This window comes from Sitophilus oryzae, unplaced genomic scaffold (assembly GCF_002938485.1).
Source record: "Sitophilus oryzae breed Bouriz unplaced genomic scaffold, Soryzae_2.0 scaffold_467_pilon_pilon, whole genome shotgun sequence".
Classification (NCBI taxonomy): Eukaryota; Metazoa; Arthropoda; class Insecta; order Coleoptera; family Curculionidae; genus Sitophilus; species Sitophilus oryzae.
Window position 1 is genome coordinate 2390082 of NW_022147048.1, and position 26889 is coordinate 2416970.

Consider the following 26889-nt stretch of genomic DNA (forward strand, 5'->3'; position numbering starts at 1 on the left):
AATTCTATAACAATTTATAACATTTTAAAACAATTTTAACCAACATCAACACATTTAAACTATATCTAATAACAATAAAAATAAATAGCAAACAAAGACATGAGATTTTGCTACAGGTGTTTGACTTATCGACAGTCTTCTGTTATGGACAGACCGGGCAGTTTTTGAACATTTCTCGCGGAATTCATTAACTCGGTGGGGGTGAAAGATACCCTCTCATAACTGCTAAGTATTTCTAATTCTTGTCTAGATTATACGCAAGAATAAGGAACCTTTATTCTCCCGCAAATATATCCATAGGATTAGATCCATGGGCACTAAGTCAGGCGGCCTCGACGGCCAACGGCTGGGATCTTGGTTAGCTATCCAATTATTCTTGAAATTGGCTGCAAAAATTTGCTGATAACTTCAGCGTTCAGAGGCGGTGCGTCCCCTTGCTGGAAAAATATGTTTTCGAGTTCCATTAAGGGCATATCATCAATAAGGGGTCCTAGATGTGATGTATGGGATTTCTTCTACGGCTGAAGATCATTAATTGACACTTGTTTGTGTTAAGTTCCATTCCATTACGGTTGCACCACTTTGACAGGTGATCTAGATCAGATTGAAGTTGTGAAATGCATGTTGAAAGCAGGAGGCAATGTCATTCACATAGATATTGAAGAGTAGAGGCCCTAGATGTGAACCTTGTGGAACACTAGATGGAACTCTAATTTTGATTAGACTGGAAGCTCTGAACACGCACAATTTGCGCTCACGGATAGAGCGCAATTTGTGCGTGTTCAGAGTAGAGCGCAAATTGTGAGTGTTCAGGTATGAGGCCAACCATACCAAAAGTTGTCCCTGGATTCCAAAATGCTGCAACTTCTTAATAAGGATTTTGTGGTTCACCCTATCGAATGCCTTTGTGAAATCTGTGTATATGGCATGGATGTTGGACCCTTCTTCCAATGAATCCAAGAGAAAATCAGTATATGTGAGCAAGTTAAGCTCAGTGGAGCGATGTGGCAGAAATCCAAATTGTTGGTCTATAAAGCAATTTTTCAAACAAGCAGACAGGTAGTCACATACCAGACTCTCAAATACTTTGGGAATACAACTCAAAATGCTAATAGGCCTGTAATTACTAACCTGGGAATTATCACCAGATTTCAGTATAGGGGTAATGAAGCTTGATTTCCAAGAGATGGGAAAAATTCCTGTTTTTAGGGATTTATTAAAGATGATATGAAGTGGTCTAGAAAATATGAAGCTGCAATGCTTGTTTATTAACAATTATTATTAAAATATGAAGCTGCAAGTGTAATAAATCTTAATCAAATTTACCTTTATTTTAATCGTAGAAACTAAAAGTGTAATAATATACAGGGCTTTCCATTTAAAAAAATACAAATTTGATATTTTGTATTTATTTGGTACACTCTGTATCTTGTAAAAATATTTTTAAATTGTAGCTCTAATAGTCCTTCAACGAACCCAAAACTTACAATTTGTAAAAATCTAATCGTTTCGATTACAGTTATTTACAATACTCCGCGTCGTATGTGGTGAACAACCCTGTATATGATCGGTATAATATATTACACACACAATCAATCCCATTTTTTCATACCCACAAATAACGTAGCTATAAACCGTCATATAGCTACGTTAAAGTTTAATGGAAAACAATTCCGTTACAAGGCTCTAATCTGTATTTTGGATTCCGTAACACACTCGTCTGACCTACATGCATCAAAATGCACATTTTAGGTGTTGTCTAGGAAATCAAATCAAACAATATTATAGTATCCAAGGGATCGGTGGTAGCGCCCGGCCCCGGCCTTGTTTATCAATGTGCTAATTCCGTCAATCGATTCGAATTTCGAAGCTCCGCGCGTATCTATATAGGTATCCAGAAAATGTCCCTTTTATAATTACATAGATTACGGCATTTCTGATGTTTCTCCGTGCGCAAAAGAATTTTTTTTAGGATGTTCCCCGGCAGAGATTATTAAAATGTCCATAAATTTTCATGCGAATCAGGTAAGACGGTGTATGTTCTATTGTAGTAGATTTAAGGTTTCCCTATTTGGGAGAAAGAGCGAATTCAAGGTTGAAAAGGAATCTGATAGATGTATAAGGAAAGAAGGTATCGACTTTGCAAGTTTTGTTATTGAGAGGTCTCGCACGGTATCGGTATTTATTGACGTTGAAAAGTGAGAGCGCTAATTTCGTATTAATGTCATCAGATATTCCAAAAACTTAATTTATTTTTAATATTCATTTTGTGTTTTACCGTATGATCAAAACAAAAACGGCGTCAGCTATGGCTATGAAACGAAGATCGCTGTCATTTTACAGGGTTGTTCACCACATACCACACGGAGTATTGTAGCTAAACGATTAGATTTTTACGAATTGTAAATTTTGGGTTCGTTGAAGGACTATTAGAGCTACAATTTAAAAATATTTTTACAACATACAGAGTGTCCCAAATAAGTAAAAAATATTACAGTAATGTTTTTTTTAAATGGAACACCCTGTATATTATTCTATTTTCAGATTCTACTACGTTCTACGATTGAAATAAAGGTAAATTTGATTAAGGTTTATCACACTTAAAGCTTACCGTTTTTGAAATATTTTCAATTTTGTGAAATTGCAATAAAAAAATTAAAGCCTCATTTCTCCAAGGGTATCAATGTTTTTAATATTAAATATTTACTGACGATTATTTATTGATCAGATATTGGTGTTGCAATAATAAAAATTATGCTACCTTATACAGAGTGTCCAAAAATTTATATTAAATAATTACTATCTTTAAACGGCAATAACTTGTTTAATTTAAATGGAACACCCTGTATATTTTACGTGAATTATATGCACAATTTAATTTTCTATCAAATTGTATTATATTATTTTTTACCTATCTCTTCATGTTTTTGTAGAAAATGCATTTTCTTATAATTTAGACATTTTAGATTTTTTAAAGCAACATATGTGCAAAATGTACAGGTAGTAAAAATAATAATATTGCAAGCCCTTTTGTTTACAAAAAGGAAACTATTTAAATCTTTGTAAAAGAGTATACCAATTAAATAAACCACCATTATATCCGCCCAAAAATTAGATAATTACATGCTTAATTTATTTTTTAATTAATAAATTATTCTAAATAAATGTGGATTTGACTCAGAAGAATCAATATAATAATAAGTTATAAAAATAAACTTTTCTGTTTTTATAAATAAGCATTCGTCAAAAAATGAATTCAAATTTATAAGATGTTACTTTTCACCACACTGTCTAATACACATACAAAATTCAGTTTTTTAGTATTTTGAGCTATTATTATTAATCAACGTAAACAATCAATTAATGTAGTTTGAATACTGGGATCATATTAAATGGTCCTCTTTAACAAAAAAATATTTAAAGTTTTTTTTTTTTTTTAATAAGCGAACTAAATCGACAATTTTAGTATTTCTACCCTTTGAAAATTTGTTCCATCTTTAAAAATAATCTAAAATGTCAATATTCCATGGGTATATTGATAAATGAGGTCTAAATTATTAATTTGAAGAGATAGGTAAGAAGTGGTAATACAATTTGATAGAAAATTAAATTGTGCTTCTGATTCTCGTAAAATATACAGGGTGTTCTACTTAAATTAAACAAGTTATTGCCGTTTAAAGCTAGTAATTATTTAATATAAATTTTTGGACACTCTGTATAATTAAATAAAAAGGTAGTATAATTTTTATTATTGCAACACAATATCTGATCAGTAAATAATCTTCAGTAAATATTTAGTATTAAAAACTTTGATACCCTTGGAGAAATGAAGCCTTAATTTTTTTACTGTAATTTCACAAAATTGAAAATATTTAAAAAACTGTAAGGTTTAAGTGTGATAAACCTTAATCAAATTTACCTTAATCGTAGAATCTAAAAATAAAATAATATACAGGGTGTTCCATTTAAAAAAATGTAACTGTAATCTTTTTTACTTATTTGGGACACTATCTATCTTGTAAAATTATTTTTAAATTGTAGCTCTAATAGTCCTTCAACGAACTCAAAACTTACAATTTGTAAAAATCTAATCGTTTAGCTAAAATACTCCGAGTCGTATGTGGTGAACAACCCTGTATATGAGAAATGTCATCGATCGTTATTTCTCAGCCAACTGGATGCCGTTCGATCATACGGTATTATTGTTAACAAATATACAGAGTTTTCCAGACTAAGTGTGCATTAAAAGATTTTAGAGAACTACAATATCTAGATCGGAGATTTTTTGCACACCATTGTGCAAACTTTCTTAGTTTAAACCAGGGTTGGAAAAAATCATAATTTTTTTAAAAAAATAAAGAAAATCAGATTTTTTCCTGTAGATACACAGATATACAGCAATTTTATTATTCCGTATGCTGAATGAAAATGAATGAATGATGATAAATTAAAAGTAAAAAACACTAACATCGTATCATGTATAAAATTGATTTATAAATATTTGAAATAAGACACAGTTGTTTTCATCGACTTTTATTCAGTCATATAAAAAATAAATAACAACTATTTAATAATAATTTACAGAATCACAATAACAGTCAGTTAAAACTCTCTTCAGTGGTGGTAAGCGATAGCTGGTGCGGCGTAAGATACTTTAGTAATTGCGGGAGCCGCAGCATAAGCAGCTGGTTGGGCATAAGCGGCCGGGTGGGCATAAGCGGCCGGGTGGGCATAAGCGGCCGGGTGGGCATAAGCTGCCGGCTGGGCATAAGCGGCTGGGTGGGCATAAGCAGCCGGAGCAGCGTAAGCTACCGGAGCAGCTACTTTGGCCACAGCTGGAGCAGCGATAGCTTTACGGCAAGCGGTTCTTTGTGTACGACAGCGTTGAAACCATTTACTGGATCGGCAGTGTATTCCACGGTCCTTTTGGTGCCTTAAAAAAGAGAAAGATTTTAGACAGTTATAATTTAAATAAGAAATCAGACGCCATTGATTGTTTTTAGTCTAAGAACCAGTGGCAGGCGACCTATATGTAATTTATAAAATCTGAAATGCTATCCAGTGAGTCTGTCAAACCTGTCAGCCATGAGATGGAGTCTCGCTAAGCCCAGCGAGGTGGACCCTAGCGTTAGAGCGTTTGCACACACACCGGCAAAGCCGGAGCCGTTGCCGGGGCTATCCCCGGCGTCGGCACCGTGTCGGTGATGTCTTTCACACGTTCCGGCAATTATCGGCACCGGTACAGTTTATCAGTAGATATTTTTTCACCGCAAAAGAAAGATGTTTGTTACTACATCAAATAGAAGATATCTCTTTGGTTTATTGTACCTTAGGAGGAAATATCAAAAAAGAAAGAATCCCAGACGATTTTGGATACATATCCTTTGTTGACTGTTAGGTACAGCTGGTTCCAAAAAAAATGAATACGACTGATATTGGAGATGGAGAACTACCCTCTATAAAAACTGTCCTAGATACTGGCTTTTTTTAAAGCCCAGGGGCAGTGTATATTGAGTTATGATTTTGAGAAAGGGGGTTATTGTGGATCTGTAAGGTCGAAGTGATTAACCCCCCTCCCACTCATTCTAAATTCTAAAAAATTCTAAATCATAGAATATACTGCCCGAAATAATAAAAATATGTTTTAAAGCGTATTCAATTTTATTGGATGGAACCAGCTGTACATAGAAGGCAATTTTTATACTCTTTTTGAAAAATTTACCAAGGACAACAATAAATTTTTTAATTATTTTCGTATGAGTATATCATTTGTTTTTTTTATTTTTTTTATTATAGTACGGTAGATTTATACTGGTACGGACGAAAAGTTATAACTCTTCAAAACAGTTGAAACCTTTGAATAAGAAGACTAAGGAAGGAGCATATCAAAAATCTTAGGTACACCGCGATGGGCCTCAAATATGGCCGACTTAAATTCCGGTTTATCAGTGTCGTTCTAATTTTATTTAAAAAATGTAAAACTATGATGTAGGGTAGACGTGGGGTAGACTCAATAATTTGTTGTTTTATTTTACGTTGTGAATAAATGTTGGTAGTTATTAAAATTGTTATAAAAATATATAATTCTAATAAAAATAGATAAGTTATAATAAGTATTTATTAACACAAACATCCGATACGCTACTGAAGCAGGTAAGTCAAATTAACGTATCTAAATTCTTTGACAAGTAATAAATAAAAGTAAGTGAATTTCATAAATGATCGGTTTACTACACGTATGTATATTATATAGTCACTTACTAACGAAAAGTTGTTCCATTATTTCACTCAATTTTTGCCGAGATCTACTGCACGCTACACAACCAACTATTTTAGAGTCTTTTTCGATAAATCGCGATAGTGTCACTGTTAATTTAAGTTCTCCCACAATTTCCATCTAGATTTACTACCTTTATACAACTATCAGTAGTAGAATAAATAATAAATAACATAAAATAAGCTCCGTAAAGACTGACAAATCCACAAAATTTCAAATCAAATTCAAATGTGTCAAATGAATCGTCAAACAGAACTGTCAAGGATCCCCACCCTAGAGTGCTTTTTCCGCCCACCATGCATGAATACATGGATATCATTATGCTCCTTCCTTAGTCTTCTTATTCAAAGGTTGAAACAAACGTTGGTGGCGCCCTCTATAAACAGGAGTCATATTGACACCAAAATCAAATTTCTCATGTCAAAAAACTCCCACACACCAATTTTCATCCAAATATCGATATTAGTTCAGAAATTATTTGGAAAAAATCGGAATAAAACTGAAAGTTCCACACCCTGTATCTCCGAAACTATAAGCATTTCAGGACATATATTTATACGAACTTTTTTACTTATTTTTATCTGCAGAATATGCTGCCGAAGTTTCCGGAATACAGTCCGGACCACCCTGTATATCTTGATTTCTTATACGTACCATCGGGATCGACTACTGAATAGCTTCCTTGCACAACATCTCCGTTTCTAGTTTCGCTCTGAGTTTTGCTGTCTCCGGTGAGCCCATCCTGGACATCGTATCCGTAACTGTATTGGGGATTGGGGTCATAGTCCTCACCTGGAGCGGCTACCACTGCTTTAGCTACAGGGGCGGCATAGGCTAAGGGAGCTGGGCCGGCAGCGTACGCTACTGGAGCGGGCCCAGGAACGAATCCGGCATTAGCGTACGAGCAAACAGCCACAAAAACGATAAACTGAAGAAAAAAATAATAAAGATTATTAATAATAAGATTAAAGTAATAATTTTGATGCATAGAAGACGTGTATTAAGTTTCATAAAGATATATATAATAAAATCAGAGTTATTTTGAAAAAAAAAATTAGAAAAATTTACCACCGGTAAATAATTACATTCAATTCCTGTATCTCAGAAATTAAGATGTTTTTAGGAAATACATTCATATGAAGTTTTTCTCTTAGCATAGGACCAAGAATCATCCCCTTAAATATTAGCAAGTCATTAAGGAACACCCTGTAAAATTGCACTTTCTTTTTATAGTTTCTATAGGCATTTACATGTTTTGTCATCATATATATTGATATTTTTTCGATTAATTACTCGGCAATAAAGCTAATGCACTATACGATTTGTTTTTCTTGTATTCTGTGGTAATTATGGGGAGAAAAATTTAAATTTTATGAAAATCTCTAATAAAATATCCAAAGAATTTATATATGTGTATATTTTTTTATTTCAAAAAACACGAGGTTTAGTCGTGACTGACTAAGTTAAGAAAAAACTACTAAATTTAGTGAGGTTAATATAGGTTTACATAACCTAATAAATACTATACCGGGTGTTGCATCGTCGGACGGGACATAGAAAATCCCATGTAAATTTTAATGGGGTCAATTATTGGCTTCCCTAATTATTTTAAAGAATAATTCTATTTAGGTTTATTGAAGAGCACTAAAACCCACATTCAAAAGAATAACTTTAGATATTTTTGATTAGCTCGTTTACGAGTTATCGCCGATTTCTTTTTAAATATTTCTCCTTTCTTATGGCCCTGTATTTACTTATGAGCACCAGTCAAGGTAAAAGATAACTGTCAAATGAAGTTGCCATTTCAGAAATTTACCTATTTAGTGCTTTATTATTATTGAAAACTCATTCCTACATCGGAAATCTTAAGATGTATTTACAAATACAAATTAATATGAATTAAAGTAAAATAAAGTAATCAATTAGAAGGTTAATTATAGTATTATTACAATATTCAATAACTTATTAATTATTTAGGTACTATTAAATGACAACTATAATTAATTAATTTACCTTAATCCAATTCTAATAGTACTCATTCAAAAGTTTCTATAAAAAAGGGTGCGGGAATGCATAGTTTTCAAATTCAAGTTACAGAATGTTAGAACTTTTAAAAAATACGTCTTTTGTAATTATCTTAAATGCCATTACCTTTTTGGTAAATTTGCTGTAGGTAGCACTGTGTACGTCAGAGTTATAAAAAACAAAAATAATAAAAAAAATAAAAAAAGTTTAACATAAAAAAAATAAGAAAAAAAAATAAAAAAAGTTTAACAAAATATAATAATAAACTGAATTAAATATATTATTTATTAATTTTATTTTTATTTTATATAATATACAGTGTGTCCACGGATTGTCTTAACTATACTTGTAAACTTGTTTATTTTCGATTTTTCGAAAAAAAGTCATTCTTCGTAACTTTTTTTGCTTGCTATTTAAATATGATTGAAGTTGCGAAATATAAATTTTAATCTACAGGGAGCTTAAAAAATGTAAAATTGGAGATATTAAGATTGGAGAATCTCGATCAGACTTTTCGATCAGACAATTTGAAATGCCAAATAATTTTAATTAATTAAATTAAATGTACCTTCCTGTATTAAGTTTAATAGATTTTTTGTTACATTTAATTAAAAAATCCCCTTTAATAAGTGTATTTTTAATATCAAATATCTTAGTAACTAAAACTCGCATAAAAAAATTATTTGCCATTTCAAATTGTTTTTCAATGCTCTTTCACTTTAATGTTTCAAACGAGAATTTTAAATTTTCATATCTCCAATTTTACATTTTTTAAGCACCCTGTATATTAAAATTTATATTTCGCAACTTCAATCATATTTAAATAAAAAGAAAAAAAATTACGAAGAATGACTTTTTTCGAAAAATCGAAAATAAACAAGTTTACAAGTATAGTTGAGACTTTCAGACAATCCGTGGACACACTGTATTTTTGATTAAGATATGTGCGTTATTGGCATTATTAGATGGCCTTCACAATTTTTCTAACAAGAGGAAAAAAAGTCAGTGGCGTACATGTTTTTTGAGACAAATATTCCAGTGAAAACCCATATAACATTAAAATATGTAACACTTATAGTAACTTTTACCCTCAAAATTTCATTCGAATCGCGAAAAGCATTTAAAAGAAAATGATAATAAATCGAAAAAAAAAATGAAATTTTTACCCCCCTGTAGCTACGAAACAAAGTAGAATCGGGCCTATGTTAATATGAAAAATAAATCTTATTTTTTCTTTCTTAAGTAACGAGGAATCTTCCCACAAGAGATGGCACACTAAACGTGATCACGTCTCTAAAAAACTAATACACAATGATTAAACTTACTTTAAAAGCCATGTCTGTTTTAATGCTGAGTCTTATGATAACACTGTAGAAGACAAACTGATGTTGTGGTGATCCTGACCGCGTTTTAATTCTTTATATACGAAAAAAAGTGGAGCGTGTATGAAGTTGCGAATCTGGACCGGCTCGACCGGACCAGAAGCCTTTTAATGGGTGGGCTATCAAAATCTACTCTTTACGAATCCCGCGTTACATAAAACGATTACGCAACTCGCAATAAGTTACAATGCAAGGTGCGGATCTCAAATGGTCGATATTTTAATATGTTAATATATTCATGGCGAGCAGCTTTAATTGTAACACCCCGGTGTGCCATATATTAAATATATTTCGGTTTTGTAATATGAATCAGCGACGTGATGACGGGTCTTCAGACGATAATTATCGGATTATAGCCACAGAAACAGATTTTTGGCCCTATTTTAAGAAAAAAACTTCTTCTTGCACAGAATCCCGCTGCAGAATTATTACGCTCATCGTATTATTAATTAAACCCTAACAATGGAGTGCCCAGAGACTTTTACCTGGGAATTCAATTACTGTGAATGTATTAATGTGGAACCTTCTGTATTGTGTTTTATAGATAAAATACTAAAATGTTTACCCATTTTTTTCCGTTGCTTTTAATTTTTTATTTTAGTAATTTTAGTAACTTCTTATTTATTTCCTTCTTAATTTTTTGATTTTTTTAATTTGTTTCCTAAGTAAATTTATTGATATAAATGCATAAACTGTACCTATTCTGCTTATATTCTAATCATTGAAATTTTGATGGAAATCGAATTATACAGGGTGGCGCGACATATACGACGCGGTTTTTGCAAGGAGAACAAAAGTTTGTATTGAAGTGAAATTTTGTGAGATTATGTAAGCCAATTTAAAGCATTTTCTAAAATTATGTAGAGTTCTACAGGGTGTCCCCCAAAAAAGTTACACATCAAAGTTATGTTTTTTGTAATGGAACACCCTATATATTAATTGATTTTTGGATTCTACTAATAAAATAAAGGTTTGTTTCATTAGAAAAGTATATGACTAAAAAATGTATAGTTTTTGAAATATATTCACCGGCACGAAAAATGGGCACCTTAAAACTTTGATGTGTTTAAAAGGTTAATATATTTTGTTTTAATGGGCCGATTTTGATGATTTTTAAGCAGTGTATAGCCAAATTAATTCACTTTTTAATATCTCTTTCTAAATTAAAAATGAAACTCCCCATCTGTTAATTATACGAGGGAAAACAAAATGTGGGTATTTTGGTGAAAGTTTGAAACACCCTGTGGAATATGGTAAAACAGCAAGAAATTTAAAAATCATTTTATCATCTAGATAGATCCTTTCTCGATGGTTTGTTTTTTGGTTCATCTCATTAGCTTTATTTTTGTAGGAAATATTCGCTTTTGAAGAAGACACTAACATTTTTTCGTAATTTTTACATTAAGACCATATGCCTTTGCTTTTGGGCCAAGTCAACATATCTAGTAGGTAAGTTCTGGTCCCGAAGCATAAGATTTGCTTTATTTAATCTTCTTCTTATAGTCCGTTAGTTAATATGTACGTTTCTTAAGTGCAATTCATTGTCAATTTGAAAAGCTGGCAAACGGCGGTTCCTTAGCGGTAAACTTACAATAAGTCGATCGTCTCGAAGAAGCTAGTTCTTATACGAAGGTTCCTGGACATCTAGATTGACGTCCTCATGGTTATGGTCATAATTCAAAAACCACTTAGTATACTCTATGGTATTTTTGGAACCGGAATTTTATAGCAAATTCACTGAACTAAACAAATATAGATATATATTTGACTCACCCTGTAAATCTATAAAAATATTTTTGAAATGTTAACTACCATTAAACAAATATTTTGTAAAAGGTTTTTTAGTAAAAATCTCAAATAGGAATCCTGATACAGAGCTTTTGCGGAATACGGAGCCATCTTGTATGTATGCATTTGTATATGTGTGTTTATTTAAATACCAAAGTGAAAGCAACGAATTTAAATGGGTAAACTTTGTAATATATCTTATTAAAAATACAATGCAAAAAGTTTTATAAAAATTCGTTCACAGGAAATGAATTACGAGGTTTGTATCCGATAAGGGCTTAAATGAATCCACTATAATTTTTACTTATATTTCTGAATAGGAGAATAACACTTTTAACTATTAACAGGGTGCCTATCAAAAAGTTGCCGCAACTGTCATAATAATAACTGATTTTGGAGACGATATTACGCTCATAAAATTTTTTGATCATTTATATATCAAACTAAAGCTATTTTTATTCTGTGCCTGATATTATAAGGGCGCCTATCAAAAAGTGGCCGCAAATAGGGATTCTCTTTAAAAATATTCAATACGTAAAACCTGTATGGATGCCACTGGTTGAAATAAATAATATTGTTGCCAAAAAAGGCATTTCGATGCATAGAAGACGTAAAACAAGATTAGCAACTCATTAGCCACGTAATGATATAAACGATAAAACGTAAAGATATAGAAACAAAATAGTTTATCGGTATAATATGTAGGACGGCATATGTGTATAATTTAAAATTATTTTGAAATATACAGGGTATATCGGAACTAAGATCCACACCAAAGTTATATTTTTTCTTATGGAACGCCCGCGGTATATTTTATTTTATTTTATTTGGATCCTTGGCCACAAAATAAATGTTTACAAGCTTTGGTTTTTAAGATATTTAAAGATATTTAAATAAGCATGGTATAATAAAAAAGATTGTCAACACACTCTACATTGCTTTTCATAATTAATTCTTGTGCTGATTTTTAAGTCAAAGAAATAAACTTTACTGAAAAATTTGGTTGCTTCGTTTAATGTATACAGAGTATCAAAAATTGCTGGTCTATTTTAAATATTTATTTTACATAAAAACTTATAATTTCAAATACAACACCCTGTATTTTTTTAAATAAATCGAACCAGATTCAAATGTTAATTTCAAACTATACAGGGTTGTTCACCACATACGACACGGAGTATTGTAGCTAAACGATGAGATTTTTACAAATTGTAAGTTTTGGGTTCGATGAAGGACTATTAGAGGTACAATTTAAAAATAATTTTACAAGATACAGAGTGTCCCAAATAAGTAAAAAATATCAAAGTTGTATTTTTTTAAATGGAACACCCTGTATATTATTACATTTTTAGTTTCTACGATTAAAATAAAGGTAAGGGCCTTGATAAGATTTATTATACTTAAAACTTACCGTTTTTGAAATATTTTCAATTTTGTGAAATTGCTGTAAAAATTTTAAGGCTTCATTTCTCCAAGGGTATCAAAGTTTTTAAAACTAAATATTTACTGAAGTTTATTTACTGATCAGTTATTGTGTTGCAATTATAAAAATAATACTACCTTATACAGAGTGTCTAAAAATTTATTTTAAATAATTATTAGCTTCAAACGGCAATAACTTGTTTTATTTAAATGGAACACCCTGTATATTTTACGAGAATCAGATGCACAATTTAATTGTCTATCAAATTATATTATACCATTTTTTACCTATCTCTTTAAGTTTCTGTGGAAAATACATTTTCTTGTAATTTAGAACTTATTTATCAATATACCCATGGACTATTGACATTTTAGATTATTTTTAAAGATGTACCACATTTTTAAAGAGTACAGATACTAATATGTCGATATAATTCGTTTATTTCATTAAAAAATAAAAAAAAACTGTTTAAATATTTGTTAAAGAGGACCAATTAATATGATTCCAGTATTCAAACTACATTAACTGACTGTTTGCGTTGATTAATAATAATTGCTCCAAATACTAAAAAACTGAATTTTGCATGGGCATTAGACAGTGTGATAAAAAGTAACATCTTAAAAATGATATTTCATTTTTTAATAAATGCTTATTTATAACAACAAAGGCTTTAATTTGATAACTTATTATTATATTGATTTCTGACTCAAAAATCCACATTTATTTATAATAATTTATTAGCGAACACAATTAAGTATGTCATTAATTAGTATATGGGCGGAAATAATGGTGTTATATTTAATTAATGGTATACCCTTTTATAAAGATTTAAATAGTTTTCTTTTTGCATACAAATGGGCTAGTAATATTATCGTTTTGCTAAAAACGATAATATTACTAGTCTGTACATTTTGTACATTTGTTGCTTTAAAAACAATCTAAAATGTCAATATTCCATAGATATATTGATAAATGAGGTCTAATTTAGAAGAAAATGCATTTTCTACGAAAACTTGAAGGGATAGGTAAAAAATGGTATAATACAATTTGATAGACAATTTAATTGTGCATCTGATTCTCCTAAAATATATAGGGCATTCCATTTAAATTAAAGAAGTTATTGCCGTTTGAAGCTAATAATTATTTAAAATAAATTTTTAGACACTGTGTATAAGGTACTATTATTTTTATTATTGCAACACAATAACTGATCAATAAATAAACTTCATTAAATATTTAGTATTAAAAACATTGATACCCTTGGAGAAATGAAGCTTTAAAATTTTGACTACAATTTCACAAAATTGAAAATATTTCAAAAACGGTAAAGTTTAAGTATAATAAACCTTAATCAAATTTACCTTTATTTTAATCGTAGAAACTAAAAATGTAATAATATACAGGGTGTTCCATTTAAAAAAATACAACTTTGATATTTTTTATTTATTTGGGACACTCTGTATCTTGTAAAAATATTTTTAAATTGTAGCTCTAATAGTCCTTCAACGAAACCCAAACTTACAATTTGTAAAAATCTCATCGTTTAGCTACAATACTCCGTGTCGTACGTGGTGAACAAGCCTGTATATCAAATTAAAGCTATTTTTATTCTGTGCCTGATATGATAAGGGCGCCTAATTAATAATAATTTTAAATTGTGCACATTGCCTCCCCACATATGCCCATAAAATATTTTGTTTCCAGATCTTTTCGTTTTCGTATAATTAACCGAGGCGGATGAGTTGCCCCACCCTGTATGTATAATAAATATTAGAATGATTATGAAAAAAAATAGAAAATTCTATACCATCCTGTATCTAAAAATAGTTTAGTTTACGAACTGACAATTTTTTTAATGGGTCGTAATGACATGAGCTAAATATAAAATAAATAACTGACAATGGTTTCCGTTTAAATTCTACGGAGTGGCATTTTACAAAAAAAGATTATTTTTAAATTTTTTTAGATTTCTGTTTCAGTGACGAAATGTCTATATACCCAAGATTTCTTGAAGAAATGAACCCGCCACAACCACAAAAGGTATAGGTAGACATATTATTTATGGCGAATATTTTGCGACCCCCCTCTGTAACTACATTAATTTAAAAAACTAATTTATCATCGAGAAACTAATAATTTTAGTTAAATTCCTGATCGACCTGCAAAAAGTTCGCGTGCGCTCCGATTCATTCATTGCTCCATTATATCTTTTGCGTCTGTGTTGAAAATGCCGAGCAGACCGTCCTCAATAATAAATTTCCTTTATTTCCCGCTAGTGAATTTAGTTTACTAGAAGAAAATCAATCAACTACCAGCCAACGTCTTCAGGCGATATCGTCATTTAATCCTTGCCAAATCGCGTAAATTGAAAAATTCCGTATCTAGATCTAGTTTTGCAAAATCGGAAGTTCATATTTTTCTCTTCTTTTTGTTCTTTTGAAATGTATTTCGATGTTTACATGGAACACGTGTGTAACAGGTATTTATTGAACCTTATATTTAGCCACACAATCCCAAAAATTAATCCAGCTGAATTGTCTTTTTTCGCGTAACATTAATGTAATAATCATATAATAATCCTGGTAAACATATTAAGTAGTGAAAGCATTAATTTAATTAATTCTTCGAACGTTTTAAACTCTCCTTGACACCTTTCAGGCATAACAGGTATTAATCTGAAAGAGTTAACAAATAAACACATAAAGGGACTTATATTTTTAACGTTGCTTTTGAATTTTTTGCTTAAAAGTAAATATTTATGTATTTTTAGTTGCCTAAATTTTTTACAGATTACAGAATATCATTTTTTTATAATTTTTGTATCGGTATAGTATCATTATCGTATTGGGAATATATTATATTTAAATAGTTTATATAATACAATAAAGATAACATAAATGCATATACGTGAAGTAGAAATAAACATATAAGTAAATAAGTTACGTTTTTTTTATATATGATTTTATTTTATAATTTTGTCAGTTGTCAAAGTCAGAAACCCAACATCCAACATAACCTTATTTTACTCTGAGATTGTTTTCACGCTTCTTTTGAGATGATTTAAAAAATAAAATGTTTTAAATATTTACTTTTCTAAACAATTAGTGTTTTTATTTCTTTCAAGTGTTAACTATCGAAAATGGATCCCTCTTTATTAACAGAAGAGGAGCTCTTTGCTGATATAGATAGTGAAGAAGAGCGAATTAAAAACCTGACGATTCAGGATATTGCCGAAAACGATTCATTTTCTGAAGAAAGTTACGATTATAGCGACGACGAATATTTTGGCGAAGATTGGCGTGTAAACGCCAACAATAGTTATAGTGGACGAAACAATTCAAATCAACAACAGTCCTCTAACAAAATCAGTACGTTTCAACCATCAGACAACTTGTTCAAAAAGTACTCCAATAAAATTAACGTAGAAAAGTTCGAAGTGTCGACCTTATCTAATAATGCCGTTAGTCACTTATTAATGAACGAAAAGAAAATGGACAGTGATAGGAAAAGAACTAAAGATAAACACGATAGAGCAACTGTAGAACAGGTTATGGATCCACGTACAAGAATGATTTTGTTTAAGATCCTTAACAGGGGAATTGTTGCGGAAGTGAACGGTTGCATTTCAACAGGAAAGGAAGCTAATGTGTATTTTGCCCCTTCCAAAAATGGGACAGATTACGCAATTAAAATTTATAAAACATCCATACTTGTCTTTAAAGATAGAGATAAATATGTCACGGGAGAATTTAGATTTCGACATGGCTATTGTAGAAGCAATCCTAGAAAAATGGTACGAACGTGGGCAGAAAAAGAAATGAGAAATTTGGTTAGAATGTACACTTCTGGAATAAATGTACCTGAACCAGTTTTATTACGATCCCACGTATTAGTTATGTCTTTTATTGGAAAAGATCGATGGCCAGCTCCTAAATTAAAAGATGTCGAACTAACCCAATCAAAAGCCAGAGAGCTATACAGAGATACAGTAATAATAATGTGGAAGATTTATAATAAATGCAAACTTGTCCATGCAGACTTGTCTGAGTTTAACATGTTATATCATAACGGTGAAATTTACATAATTGACGTTTCACAAAGTGTGGAGCATGATCATCCTCATGCTCTGGAATTTCTAAGAAAAGATTGTACTAACATTACGGATTTCTTTAAGAAAAAAGGTGTAGCTGTCATGGGTATTAAGGATTTGTTTGATTTTATAACAGACCCATCAATAAGCGATGATAATTTAGAAGACTGTTTGACTAAACTCTCCGAAAATGCTGCAATGAAAACTGAGTTATCATCAAATGAACAGGTATTAGGTTAAAATCAAGTAGTTCTAATTATATTTTATTTCTAATCTTTAAAGGTTGATGAGGAAGTATTTAAGCAAGCTTATATACCACAAAGGCTGACAGAAGTAATAGATTTTGAAAGAGACATTAATCAAGCTAAACAAGGTTTAGTTAATGATTTAATTTATAAAACACTAGTAGGATTAAAATCCGATTTAAGTGGTACAGTTCAACAACCGGAAATCCTTAAAATTGAAAGTGATACTGTTGAGCAGAATAATTCGTCAGATACATGTATAAGTGATGATGATAGTTCTAATGAAGATGATTTACAAGAGAAAGGAAGATTTGTGGATTCCTCAAGACCTAAACACGAAACATTAGAGGAGAAGAAAGCTAGGAAGAAGGCAGTCAAAATGGCACAGGCAGATAAAAGAAAAACCAAAGTTAAAAAATATGTTAAAAAAAGGAAAGAGAAGGCTACTAAGAAATAATTTGTTTTATTATTGATATCATATGTGATATGTGAATAATAAATCATTTTTATTTAATCAGCATAGTATTATCTATTTAACACCTAATTTTTTTAGAAAAAATTCAGCTGGATTACTATATACACTATGTCCTTGGATTGTCTTTACAGGAAGAAATACCGTCTTATTGAAATTTTTTGAGAAAAATGTTTCATAAAAAATGTTGCTTCTTCTAAAATCGTTAATCCCGTTTGTACTGTTCCAAATTTCCGTATCGTTTTAGAGAAAATTAAAAAAAAAACATGAAAATACAATTGAATTTTTTCCTGTCCTAAAAATCGATAGGCGTTTCTATGGTAATAGTCTTTCAATTTCATTCTTTGATAGATACAGGATAGATAGTTAATTATTAATTTTCATTAACGGTCATATTTGTAGCTGTTGTTAAAGTATCACATTTTCCTGTAACTATATCACCCTTTGCGGAGCATTGAACCAAATTTTGTTCTTTTTTAACGTTTAAAAACTGCAAAAAATGTGACGTTAATTAAAATTCTATCAATTAAATATTATAATCTATCAAAGAATGAAAACGAAATTATATTACGCTGGAAACGCGTTTTGATTTTTAGGACGAGAAAAATTTAATTATATTTTCATGTTTTTTTTTAATTTTATCTAAAACGGTACGGAAATTTGAAAAAGTATAAACGGGATTAACCATAGGATTTAACCCATTTTAGAACTGACAAAACTTTTTATGAAGAATGCATTTTTCTCAAAATGTCAATTAGAAAAAAGTTTTTCCTTTTGTTAAGCCCCGTTCTCAGAACTGCGTCGTGTCGACAGCGACACTGATTGACACTTCAAACGACCAATGGGAGCTGTACTAAATTTAAAATTGACAGCTGTTTGAATTTTGTACAAATCTCATTGGTCCTCTTGACGTGTCGCTGGCGACAGTCGCTGTTCTGAGAACGGGGCTTTAAGACAATCCAGGAATATATTAGACAAGGAAAGAGAGGGGACAGGTAACACGGCAGCTGAAAGTGAGGCAAGTTGTCACCACGCGAAATTCTCCAATGGCGTAACATCAGAAATTAGCTTGTACCTAGACGGTACAAAATATTATTATATATTAAAACGTAAACTAATATATCGTTCATTTTTGAGTAATGCATATACAATTTTGTATTTTAAAATATTGTAAAATTTATTTAACAGTCACAGTAGACTGATTATCTATGTAATAACATATGTTTTAAACGTGTATATACATATATACTGTATGATCGAAAAACACAGCGTCTTGTTTGTTTGGAAATGACAATTTCACAAATGAATATTAAAAATTACATTATTCATTGAATCCTTTGAATAAGAAGACTAAGGAAGGAGCATAATGCTATCCATGTATTCATGCATGGTGGGCGGAAAAGCCACCATAAAAGCTCTCTAGGGTGGGGATTCTTGACAGTTCTGTTTGACGATTCATTTGACACATTTGAATTTGATTTGAAATTTTGTGGATTTGTCAGTCTTTACGGAGCTTATTTTATGTTATTTATTATTTATTCTACTACTGATAGTTGTAAAAGTAAGGTAGTAAATCTAGATTGAAATTGTGGCAGAACTTAAATTAACAGTGACACTGTCGCGATTTATCGAAAAAGACTCTAAAATAGTTGGTTGTGTAGCGTGCGGTAGATCTCGGCAAAAATTGAGTGAAATAATGGAACAACTTTTCGCTAGTAAGTGACTATATAATATACATACGTGTAGTAAACCGATCATTTATGAAATTCACTTAAATTAACTAAATTATATATTTTTCTTGCAAGATTGTCAAAGATTAGATGTCAAAGAATTTAGATACGTTAATTTGACTTACCTGCTTCAGTAGCGTATCGGATGTTTGTGTTAATAAATACTTATTATAACTTATCTATTTTTATTAGAATAATATATTTTTATAACAATTTTAATAACTACCAACATTTATTCACAACGTAAAATAAAACAACAAATTATTGAGTCTACCCCACGTCTACCCTACATCATAGTTTTACATTTTTTAAATAAAATTAGAACGACACTGATAAACCGGAATTTAAGTCGGCCATATTTGAGGCCCATCGCGGTGTACCTAAGATTTTTGATATGCTCCTTCCTTAGTCTTCTTATTCAAAGATTGAATCCGTAAGAAAGTGTGAAGGGAATTGGCTAGATTCATTATTATACCGTATAATCGAAAAAAAAACGACGTCCAGTTGGCTTGTAAATTACGATCGATGACATTCCCCATATAAAATGACATAAAAACTATACATCGAAAAAAGACGGCGTCAGCGATGGGTATGAAATGAAGATCGCTGTTATTTTATATGTAAAATTATATGGGGAATGTCGTCGATCGTCATTTACAAGCCAACTGGACGTCGTTTTTTTTCGATCATACGGTATAATAATGAATCTAGCCAATCCCCTTCACACTTGCGTACGGATTCGATGAATAATGTAATTTTTAATATTTGTTACCTTCAAACATAAGAATATTCTAATTTTCCACAAAAAAAAATACAATTCTAGAAGCTTTGGATTATTTTATTTATTTTTAAATTTTTATTAATTACTTACTGAAACTGTTATTATACACCTAAATTAGCAAATTTTTTGAAAGAATATTTAAAAAAATATAGTAACAAGTAGCCCACCACAAGTTTGTCCACCCCCAGCATATCTTGGCAGGTAAATTTAAGTTTTATATAACAACTATATATATATAGATTTTTATCACTAGAATTTTTAATTTTTTTTATAGTTTTATAGTTTACAATTATTTTACTATTTGATAACAATACTTTATACTTACAATTTTTTACATGTAAAATATGTAAAAAAATGTTTATTGCAGAAATTGTATTTCTCTAATTATAATTCCCTACGCCACTGGAGAAATCCATGCTGAGTAGCATTATTTATAGTTTCAAACATTAATTATGATACAGGATATTGAAAATACTACTTGGAATTATTAAAAATAGTTTTGTTAGGATGTGGTACAAGACATATTAAAAGCATTTTACATATTTTTACTGCAATAATGAAAAAAATGTACATTTTATGACCACATAACAAAAGTTGTGTGTCGATTTTTACCTGTGCAATGTAATTCCAGCCACTTTTTTTTCGCTTCGGCCTTTGCAGCCATACGCTGAACATTTCACCATACTAAACAACACAGTTTATAAATTTAAAACAAAACAGTATTCACAAAAAGCATAAAAATTCGCTTGGTGTCACCTCGAAATCTTGTCACCAAAGTATGGCCGCCGATCAAATTTTGGCCTCGAAAATTTTTCACTGATGAATATGCGTGTTAGCTGTCCCCTCTCTTTCCTTGTCTAAGAAGAATATACTGTATACAGGGTGGTCCGAATTCTATTCGAGAAACTTCGGCAGCATATTGTACAGGGTGGTCGAAATTGGTTTTTAACAGAGACAATCAGATAGGTAGAGCAAAACCGACATAGATGTCATGGACTCGATTTCTGAGAAACGCTTAATGGCATAAACCGCCTGTTCATGTTTTCACTGCCAACCGAGATACGGGGTCTTTTTGAATTTTTTACCATTTGGAAAATTGCCCATAACTTTTGTGTTTCGCGGAATAATAAAATTCTGTAAAAACGTTCTTGAGGCACTTTTTTATGCAAAATCCAGTGGCGTAGTCAGTTTTTTTCTATACTTGCTCTTTTTGTCAGAAATAATAAAAAACATAATTTTTTAAATGGAAATCATAATTAGCTATGAACTTAAAAAAATGCTGGCATTTATTTCTATGAATGAGAGAAGTATTAAGGGTTTTTTATCTTTGTATCGAAGCGGGCCTTGATTTTGTGTGACCCCAATTTAATATTCTATATTATTATTTATTTGCATAATTAAAGACTTAGGTAAATGAACATTCTATATTAGTATTACCATTTACAATTAAAACGCCAGGGTTACAAATTGGAACCAACGTTAATATAAATGAAATTTCTACACCCTGTATCTTCGAAACGAAGCATTTTAGGACACAAATTAATACAAATTTTTTACCTATTTTTTTACCTGCAGAATAAACTGCCGAAGTTTCCCGAATACAATTCGGACCAGCCTGTATATTACTATATTGGTATTTTAAGCCCTGCCTACATGTAACGTTTTACCTGTGGTTTTACCTGTCAGTCTTACCTGCTCAGTTGGAACATATTGTATGTAGACGAAAAAACGCAGCAACTTTATAAGCGACTTTTGAAAATCTTATATTTTACCCACAATTTCGCAAAATAATGTATAAAATGCATAATACAAATTTACAGACAATTTATAAATTAAATATTTATAACAATTATTATTACTATTTTCACAATTAACTTTGCTTGTTTAATATTATTAAAGTTTAAACCATAAAAAATATAATTTTGCAGTAAAATTCCATGTTTTTTCGATTCAACTTCATTAAACACATTGCTGTAATATTGATAAAACCGCAGGTTTAATGTGTTACCTGACAAAAACTAAAAATATAACGTTATGTCTATGCATTCCCTTTAATCAAGTTTAAACTTTAGTTTGAATCAGCCTATAAACCAAAAACATTAAGAAATTGGGAGGTTCCAAAACGATGTACTCTAACACCAATAAATCGTACAGGAAGTACCAAAATTATAGCAAATGAAAGAGGACGTTTTCTAGTTCCGGAAATAAAAAGAGTCAAAAGAAAACCTCTATTGAATTTACCGAAGAAAATAGATGCTGATACAGGTATGAAGGACATTTAATTTCTTAAATCATTTATCGCTGTATAAAAATAATGTTTTTTAGCCCAAATATTGAACAATACATTCTCTGAAAATTCGAAGAATAAAAATGAAGTGATAAAAAATCAGCAGGAATATTCAAGCAATATTGAGGTAAAAAAAAAGACTCACCCTGTATAAACCCGATATAGAACTGTTTTGGAACGCTTTGTACCACTGCGATAAAAAAAAAGTAGTACAAGAATTAGTAGTCCCAGATAGAACTCCTGGTCTATACCCAAGCAGCATTTGGACGTTGGGACAACGTTGTGTCACGCGACCAAACGTCGGGGCGCAACGTTGGCACAACCTCGTGCCAACCCTAGTCTACACTAGTTTGGAGAAAAAATTTTGGGTCGAAACGACGTTGGATACCGACGTTGGCTAGCAGCCTAATTTAGTACAAACTGCAACGTTGTTTAAAATCCTAATTCACAGAAATACAAAACTAATATGCGTCTAAGTCGCGTTTTATCCTAAATTGGGATAATTATAGTAAAAATATTATATTTATAATTTAGTTAGAGACATATGTCAGATGGCAGTGAAGGAAAACAAAACAAAAGTATTTAAGTGTGGAGGATGTTTGAAGATCATAATTATTGAAACACTTTAACCGACTCTGTAACTCGTTACCCAAGGTAAAAAGTTAAACGCAAACAACTTTATTGATAAATGTATTGTTTCTACTTTAAAAAATACTAATGGGCCTTGAAATTAAAGAAGTTTTAAAAATTTTCTTGAATTTTTTTTTTAGTAAAATGAGAATAATTTATTCGCATTCGAAAAAATTGTTTCCGCGTATTTTTTAGGGTCAAATATTTCAAGTTAATGTATTCAAAAAGCAGGAATTGCTATTTTAAGAACGAAACATTTTCTTATTTAACAACATGGCGGCTTTAACTTTGTTGTTTTGGAGATTAAGATGGAGTAGTTCGAGTAGTCGCATACTGGACTAATAAAGTCGCAGTTCGGCCTTAACAGGTAGTATACTAGTCGCAAGATTGCCTAATTTAGTCATTCTAGAGTCTAGCTTGTGCCGCCCTCTATAATCTAAATAAACGAGGAAGTGTCGGTAATATATGTCGATGTATATTTAAATTTAGTTTTATATGTACCTTTCTTATGTCCCATTTTAATTAAGTTTTTTTTTTATAAAAACAAAAACAGCACTGAACTGTCTGACTGAACAGAACAATGAATTGAAAATTTAAGATTTAAGGTTATGGTTCAATACAGTTGCAAAAAGGTAGTGACTCTACGTCCTACCAACGTAAGAATAAGGAAATCTAAACAACGTTGGAATTAGTAAAACAGACGACGTTTGCATAACGTTGGAATAGGTCCTGAAACTGACGTCGGAAAACTCTATATTATCCAACGTTGTAACTACGTTGTCCAAATCACCTAAAGATCACTTAAGCAAAAAAGGTTACAAGACAACGTTTATTCGACGTCGCAGAAGCTTCTACTTTGCTGTAGTACTAGTCCAACGTCGGCACAACGTTATAAAAACGTTTAAATTTATTTTAATACCCAAGGTAGGGAGCTAACTATTTTTTGTAGCTAATCCAACGTTGTGTTTAGTAAACATGTGGTCGCAAGTCGTGAAAATGCTACTTGGGTAAGGATATCGAGAAGTGGATATCGTCGTCACTATGAAAACAGTACAATATGCCACCTAACTTTTTAGGCGTTACCATGAATTTGGTAATAATTGGTAGGTATACGTGGCGAAAGTATAAAAAATTTTCCTACCTTTTAAAAATGGGCAATTTTTAATATTTTATTATAGACCAGCAGATTAAATCATATTTTGTTTTACTACTCTTTTTTTATCGCAATGGTACCTATGTACTGTCAATTATAACATAATCTGTTTTGTAGGATCAAGAGAAAAATGAGATAGTTCCTTACGTTCCCGGGGATTTGACGGAAGAAAAAGATCGCTTAAATAGTCATACACAGTTAGCACAAAATCGCTTTAACGCTAACCAACGAAAACCTTCCAGCGGATACCCTAAATACAGAGATGATTTTTCTAGAATTTCTCCATTGCCCGAACCATCCCTGTCCGAACAGGTTCAGGACGTTATAGATAATACTGAGGTCATGGTGGGTACGCAATGTGAAAAAGAGAACGATCTACAAAAAAATAAATTTTTTACTCCTATCCTAAACGCTATATCGAATTTTAACCTGGCAAAAAAACTTCATAAAGAGAACTTGGAACATAACCCTTTACCCGACACTATAACCGATTCGATTTATCGCAAATTACAAATGCAAAGAAAACAAAATTGCGATCCCGGCTTAATGCTGGACGACAAGAATTTTGCTTGCGGAGTGGGCTGGAAGGGTTACCCAGGTTACGGCCCTACAAAATGCACTAAATTGAAAGTGTACCGCCCGAAAACCTGCGCTCATCATAACATAAAACAGATGTATGATGAAGACAGGCCGAGTACGGCAAACAGTTTTGATAAAAAATGGCGATTTATCAAGCAGAATAAAGTAAAACCGATCGATTTGGCTTTGTGTTGGGACTTGTCCCCGGCCGATCCAGAGGATGAGCCGAAATTGCCGCTTCACATTGACGGTTCTAACGGATCGCAAGCACCCGCTGTGTTCTCCCTGGTTCACACGCCAAAAGACGAATGCGAAAACGTCCCGAAATGTGACGGGGTACATGCTTGTGGACCGATATTCGAACATGGCGGCAAAGGCGGACAAGCCAAAGATTTCATTTTTGATCGACCGCGTACTAGCTTAGTACCTAAAAGCAGCGGTACCCGCAGTGGGACATCTGAGGAAGGTAAAAAACGAGCCAAAAGCGCACACGACCTTCATCACGAGTATCAAGAGAAATCATCGTGTAGCGCTTCTGAAAAAAGTACCAAAAGTAGTGCACCATCCCTAAAAGACAAAGCCAAAGGTTTTCATCGCAGTACTCCTAATTTAAGGGGTACGGAGAAACATGTATTGCACCCTTGCGACCAGCATTCCTGCAAAAAAATCGGCAAACGTCTTTGCGTGGCTTGCGAGCTTAAAAAGTTGCCGGGCGATCGAAAACTGAACACCGAATATAAAACGGCGTTTAAAGCAGGCGTACCACAAAAATACGTAAGTAAAAGTAGCTGCAGAATTAGAGTACCTAAACAAAAAGGTCCATATAGGATGTTGGGCTATGCTATTCATAGTTTAGTTCCACCTTTTTCTTTGCAGAATTATAAACGGGACGATTACCCTGAACACTGGAGGCTGGCTACTGTCTATCAACATTCCTATAAACCCATCAATTTAAGGAAAAGAAACTTGCTCCAAACTGTTTATAAATAGTAGGTTAGTTTTAAAACGGACCAAAAAGCAAAATAAAACATATACAGGGTGTTTCAAAACAAATGCGAAAAACTTCAGGGGGTGATTCCTTGTTCAAAATAAACGGGAGTTTGCTTTATAAACGTTGGGTGAAAAGTCAACCATTAGGGAGATATCGCGGTACAAAGATATAGCGGAAAAATAAAGTTTTTATTTTTTATCTTGAAAACGAAAAGAGATAGACTAATGAAATTTTATGGAAGCATTACTGTTATGAAAACACCCTTTCTGGTAATTTTTTCACTTTTTTGAAATGAGTGGAAGGGGTTGAAATAAACTACCCCTGTCATTCTAGTGGGCTGCTGTAATTTTTTTAGGAAAAAATCTAGTCGGCCGGTGTTACTTTTTAGGATGTTTCTAATATTATTTTATTTGACATTACTCTACCGCAATATGTTATTATCTAGATGATTATTATTATCGTTATTCTCTTTCTAAGATTCTTTATCTAAAAATGTGTTTTGTCCTGACATGTAAAGATTTACATTTTATTTTTTAATTTCAAATCGGTGAGTTTTATTAAAAAAACACAAGAGATAAAAAAGTTTCTAAACAAACTAAACTATCCAAATTAATTTTTTTGCATGTGTTTGATAAGATTTTTCTTTAAATTTCGTTACCAAGTATGATAGGGGTAGTTTATTTCAACCCCTTCCACTCATTTTAAAAAAGTGAAAAAATTACCAGAAAGTGTGTTTTCATAACAGTAATGCTTCCATAAAATTTCATTAGTCTCTCTCTTTTCGTTTTCAAGATAAAAAATAAAAACATTATTTTTGCGCCATCTTTTTACCGCGATATCTCCCTAATGGTTGAATTTTGACCCAACGTTTATAAAGCAAACTCCCCTTTATTTTGAACAAGGAATCACCCCCTGAAGTTTTTCGCATTTGTTTTGAAACACCCTGTATATTCACTACAATACACCAAACCAATTTACTTATATCCGCTGGACGCGCGTTTGGCTAAGTGCAAAACGAAAGTGTTTTGGTGTATTG

At 31.5% G+C, this 26889-nt stretch overlaps 3 protein-coding genes across 4 annotated transcripts; 2 read left to right on the top strand and 1 right to left on the bottom strand.

Moving 5' to 3' along the window:
* Positions 1 to 1840: 1840 nt before the first annotated feature.
* On the top strand, positions 1841 to 25922 carry LOC115886077. Of its 2 annotated transcripts, none has more exons than XM_030905117.1 (5): positions 1841 to 2025; positions 22286 to 22478; positions 22539 to 22627; positions 24401 to 25636; positions 25739 to 25922. In XM_030905117.1, the coding sequence occupies exons 1-5, from the start codon at positions 1999 to 2001 to the stop codon at positions 25850 to 25852; spliced, it is 1659 nt and encodes a 552-aa protein (XP_030760977.1). In that variant the 5' UTR covers positions 1841 to 1998; the 3' UTR covers positions 25853 to 25922. The 2 variants fall into 2 exon arrangements, with proteins under 2 accessions (XP_030760977.1, XP_030760979.1); XM_030905119.1 differs by lacking the exon at positions 1841 to 2025 and adding an exon at positions 14893 to 14935.
* LOC115886079 (larval cuticle protein A3A-like) lies at positions 4524 to 9733 on the bottom strand. Its single transcript, XM_030905121.1, is given in 4 exon segments — positions 4524 to 4853; positions 4856 to 4933; positions 6932 to 7205; positions 9628 to 9733. Coding segments are annotated over 4 exon segments (603 nt in total). The 5' UTR covers positions 9640 to 9733; the 3' UTR covers positions 4524 to 4614.
* Positions 15881 to 17743, top strand: LOC115886078 (serine/threonine-protein kinase RIO1). The gene is made up of 2 exons (XM_030905120.1): positions 15881 to 17213; positions 17268 to 17743. Exons 1-2 carry the CDS (start codon positions 16035 to 16037, stop codon positions 17685 to 17687), a joined length of 1599 nt encoding a protein of 532 aa, XP_030760980.1. The 5' UTR covers positions 15881 to 16034; the 3' UTR covers positions 17688 to 17743.
* Positions 25923 to 26889: the final 967 nt, after the last annotated feature.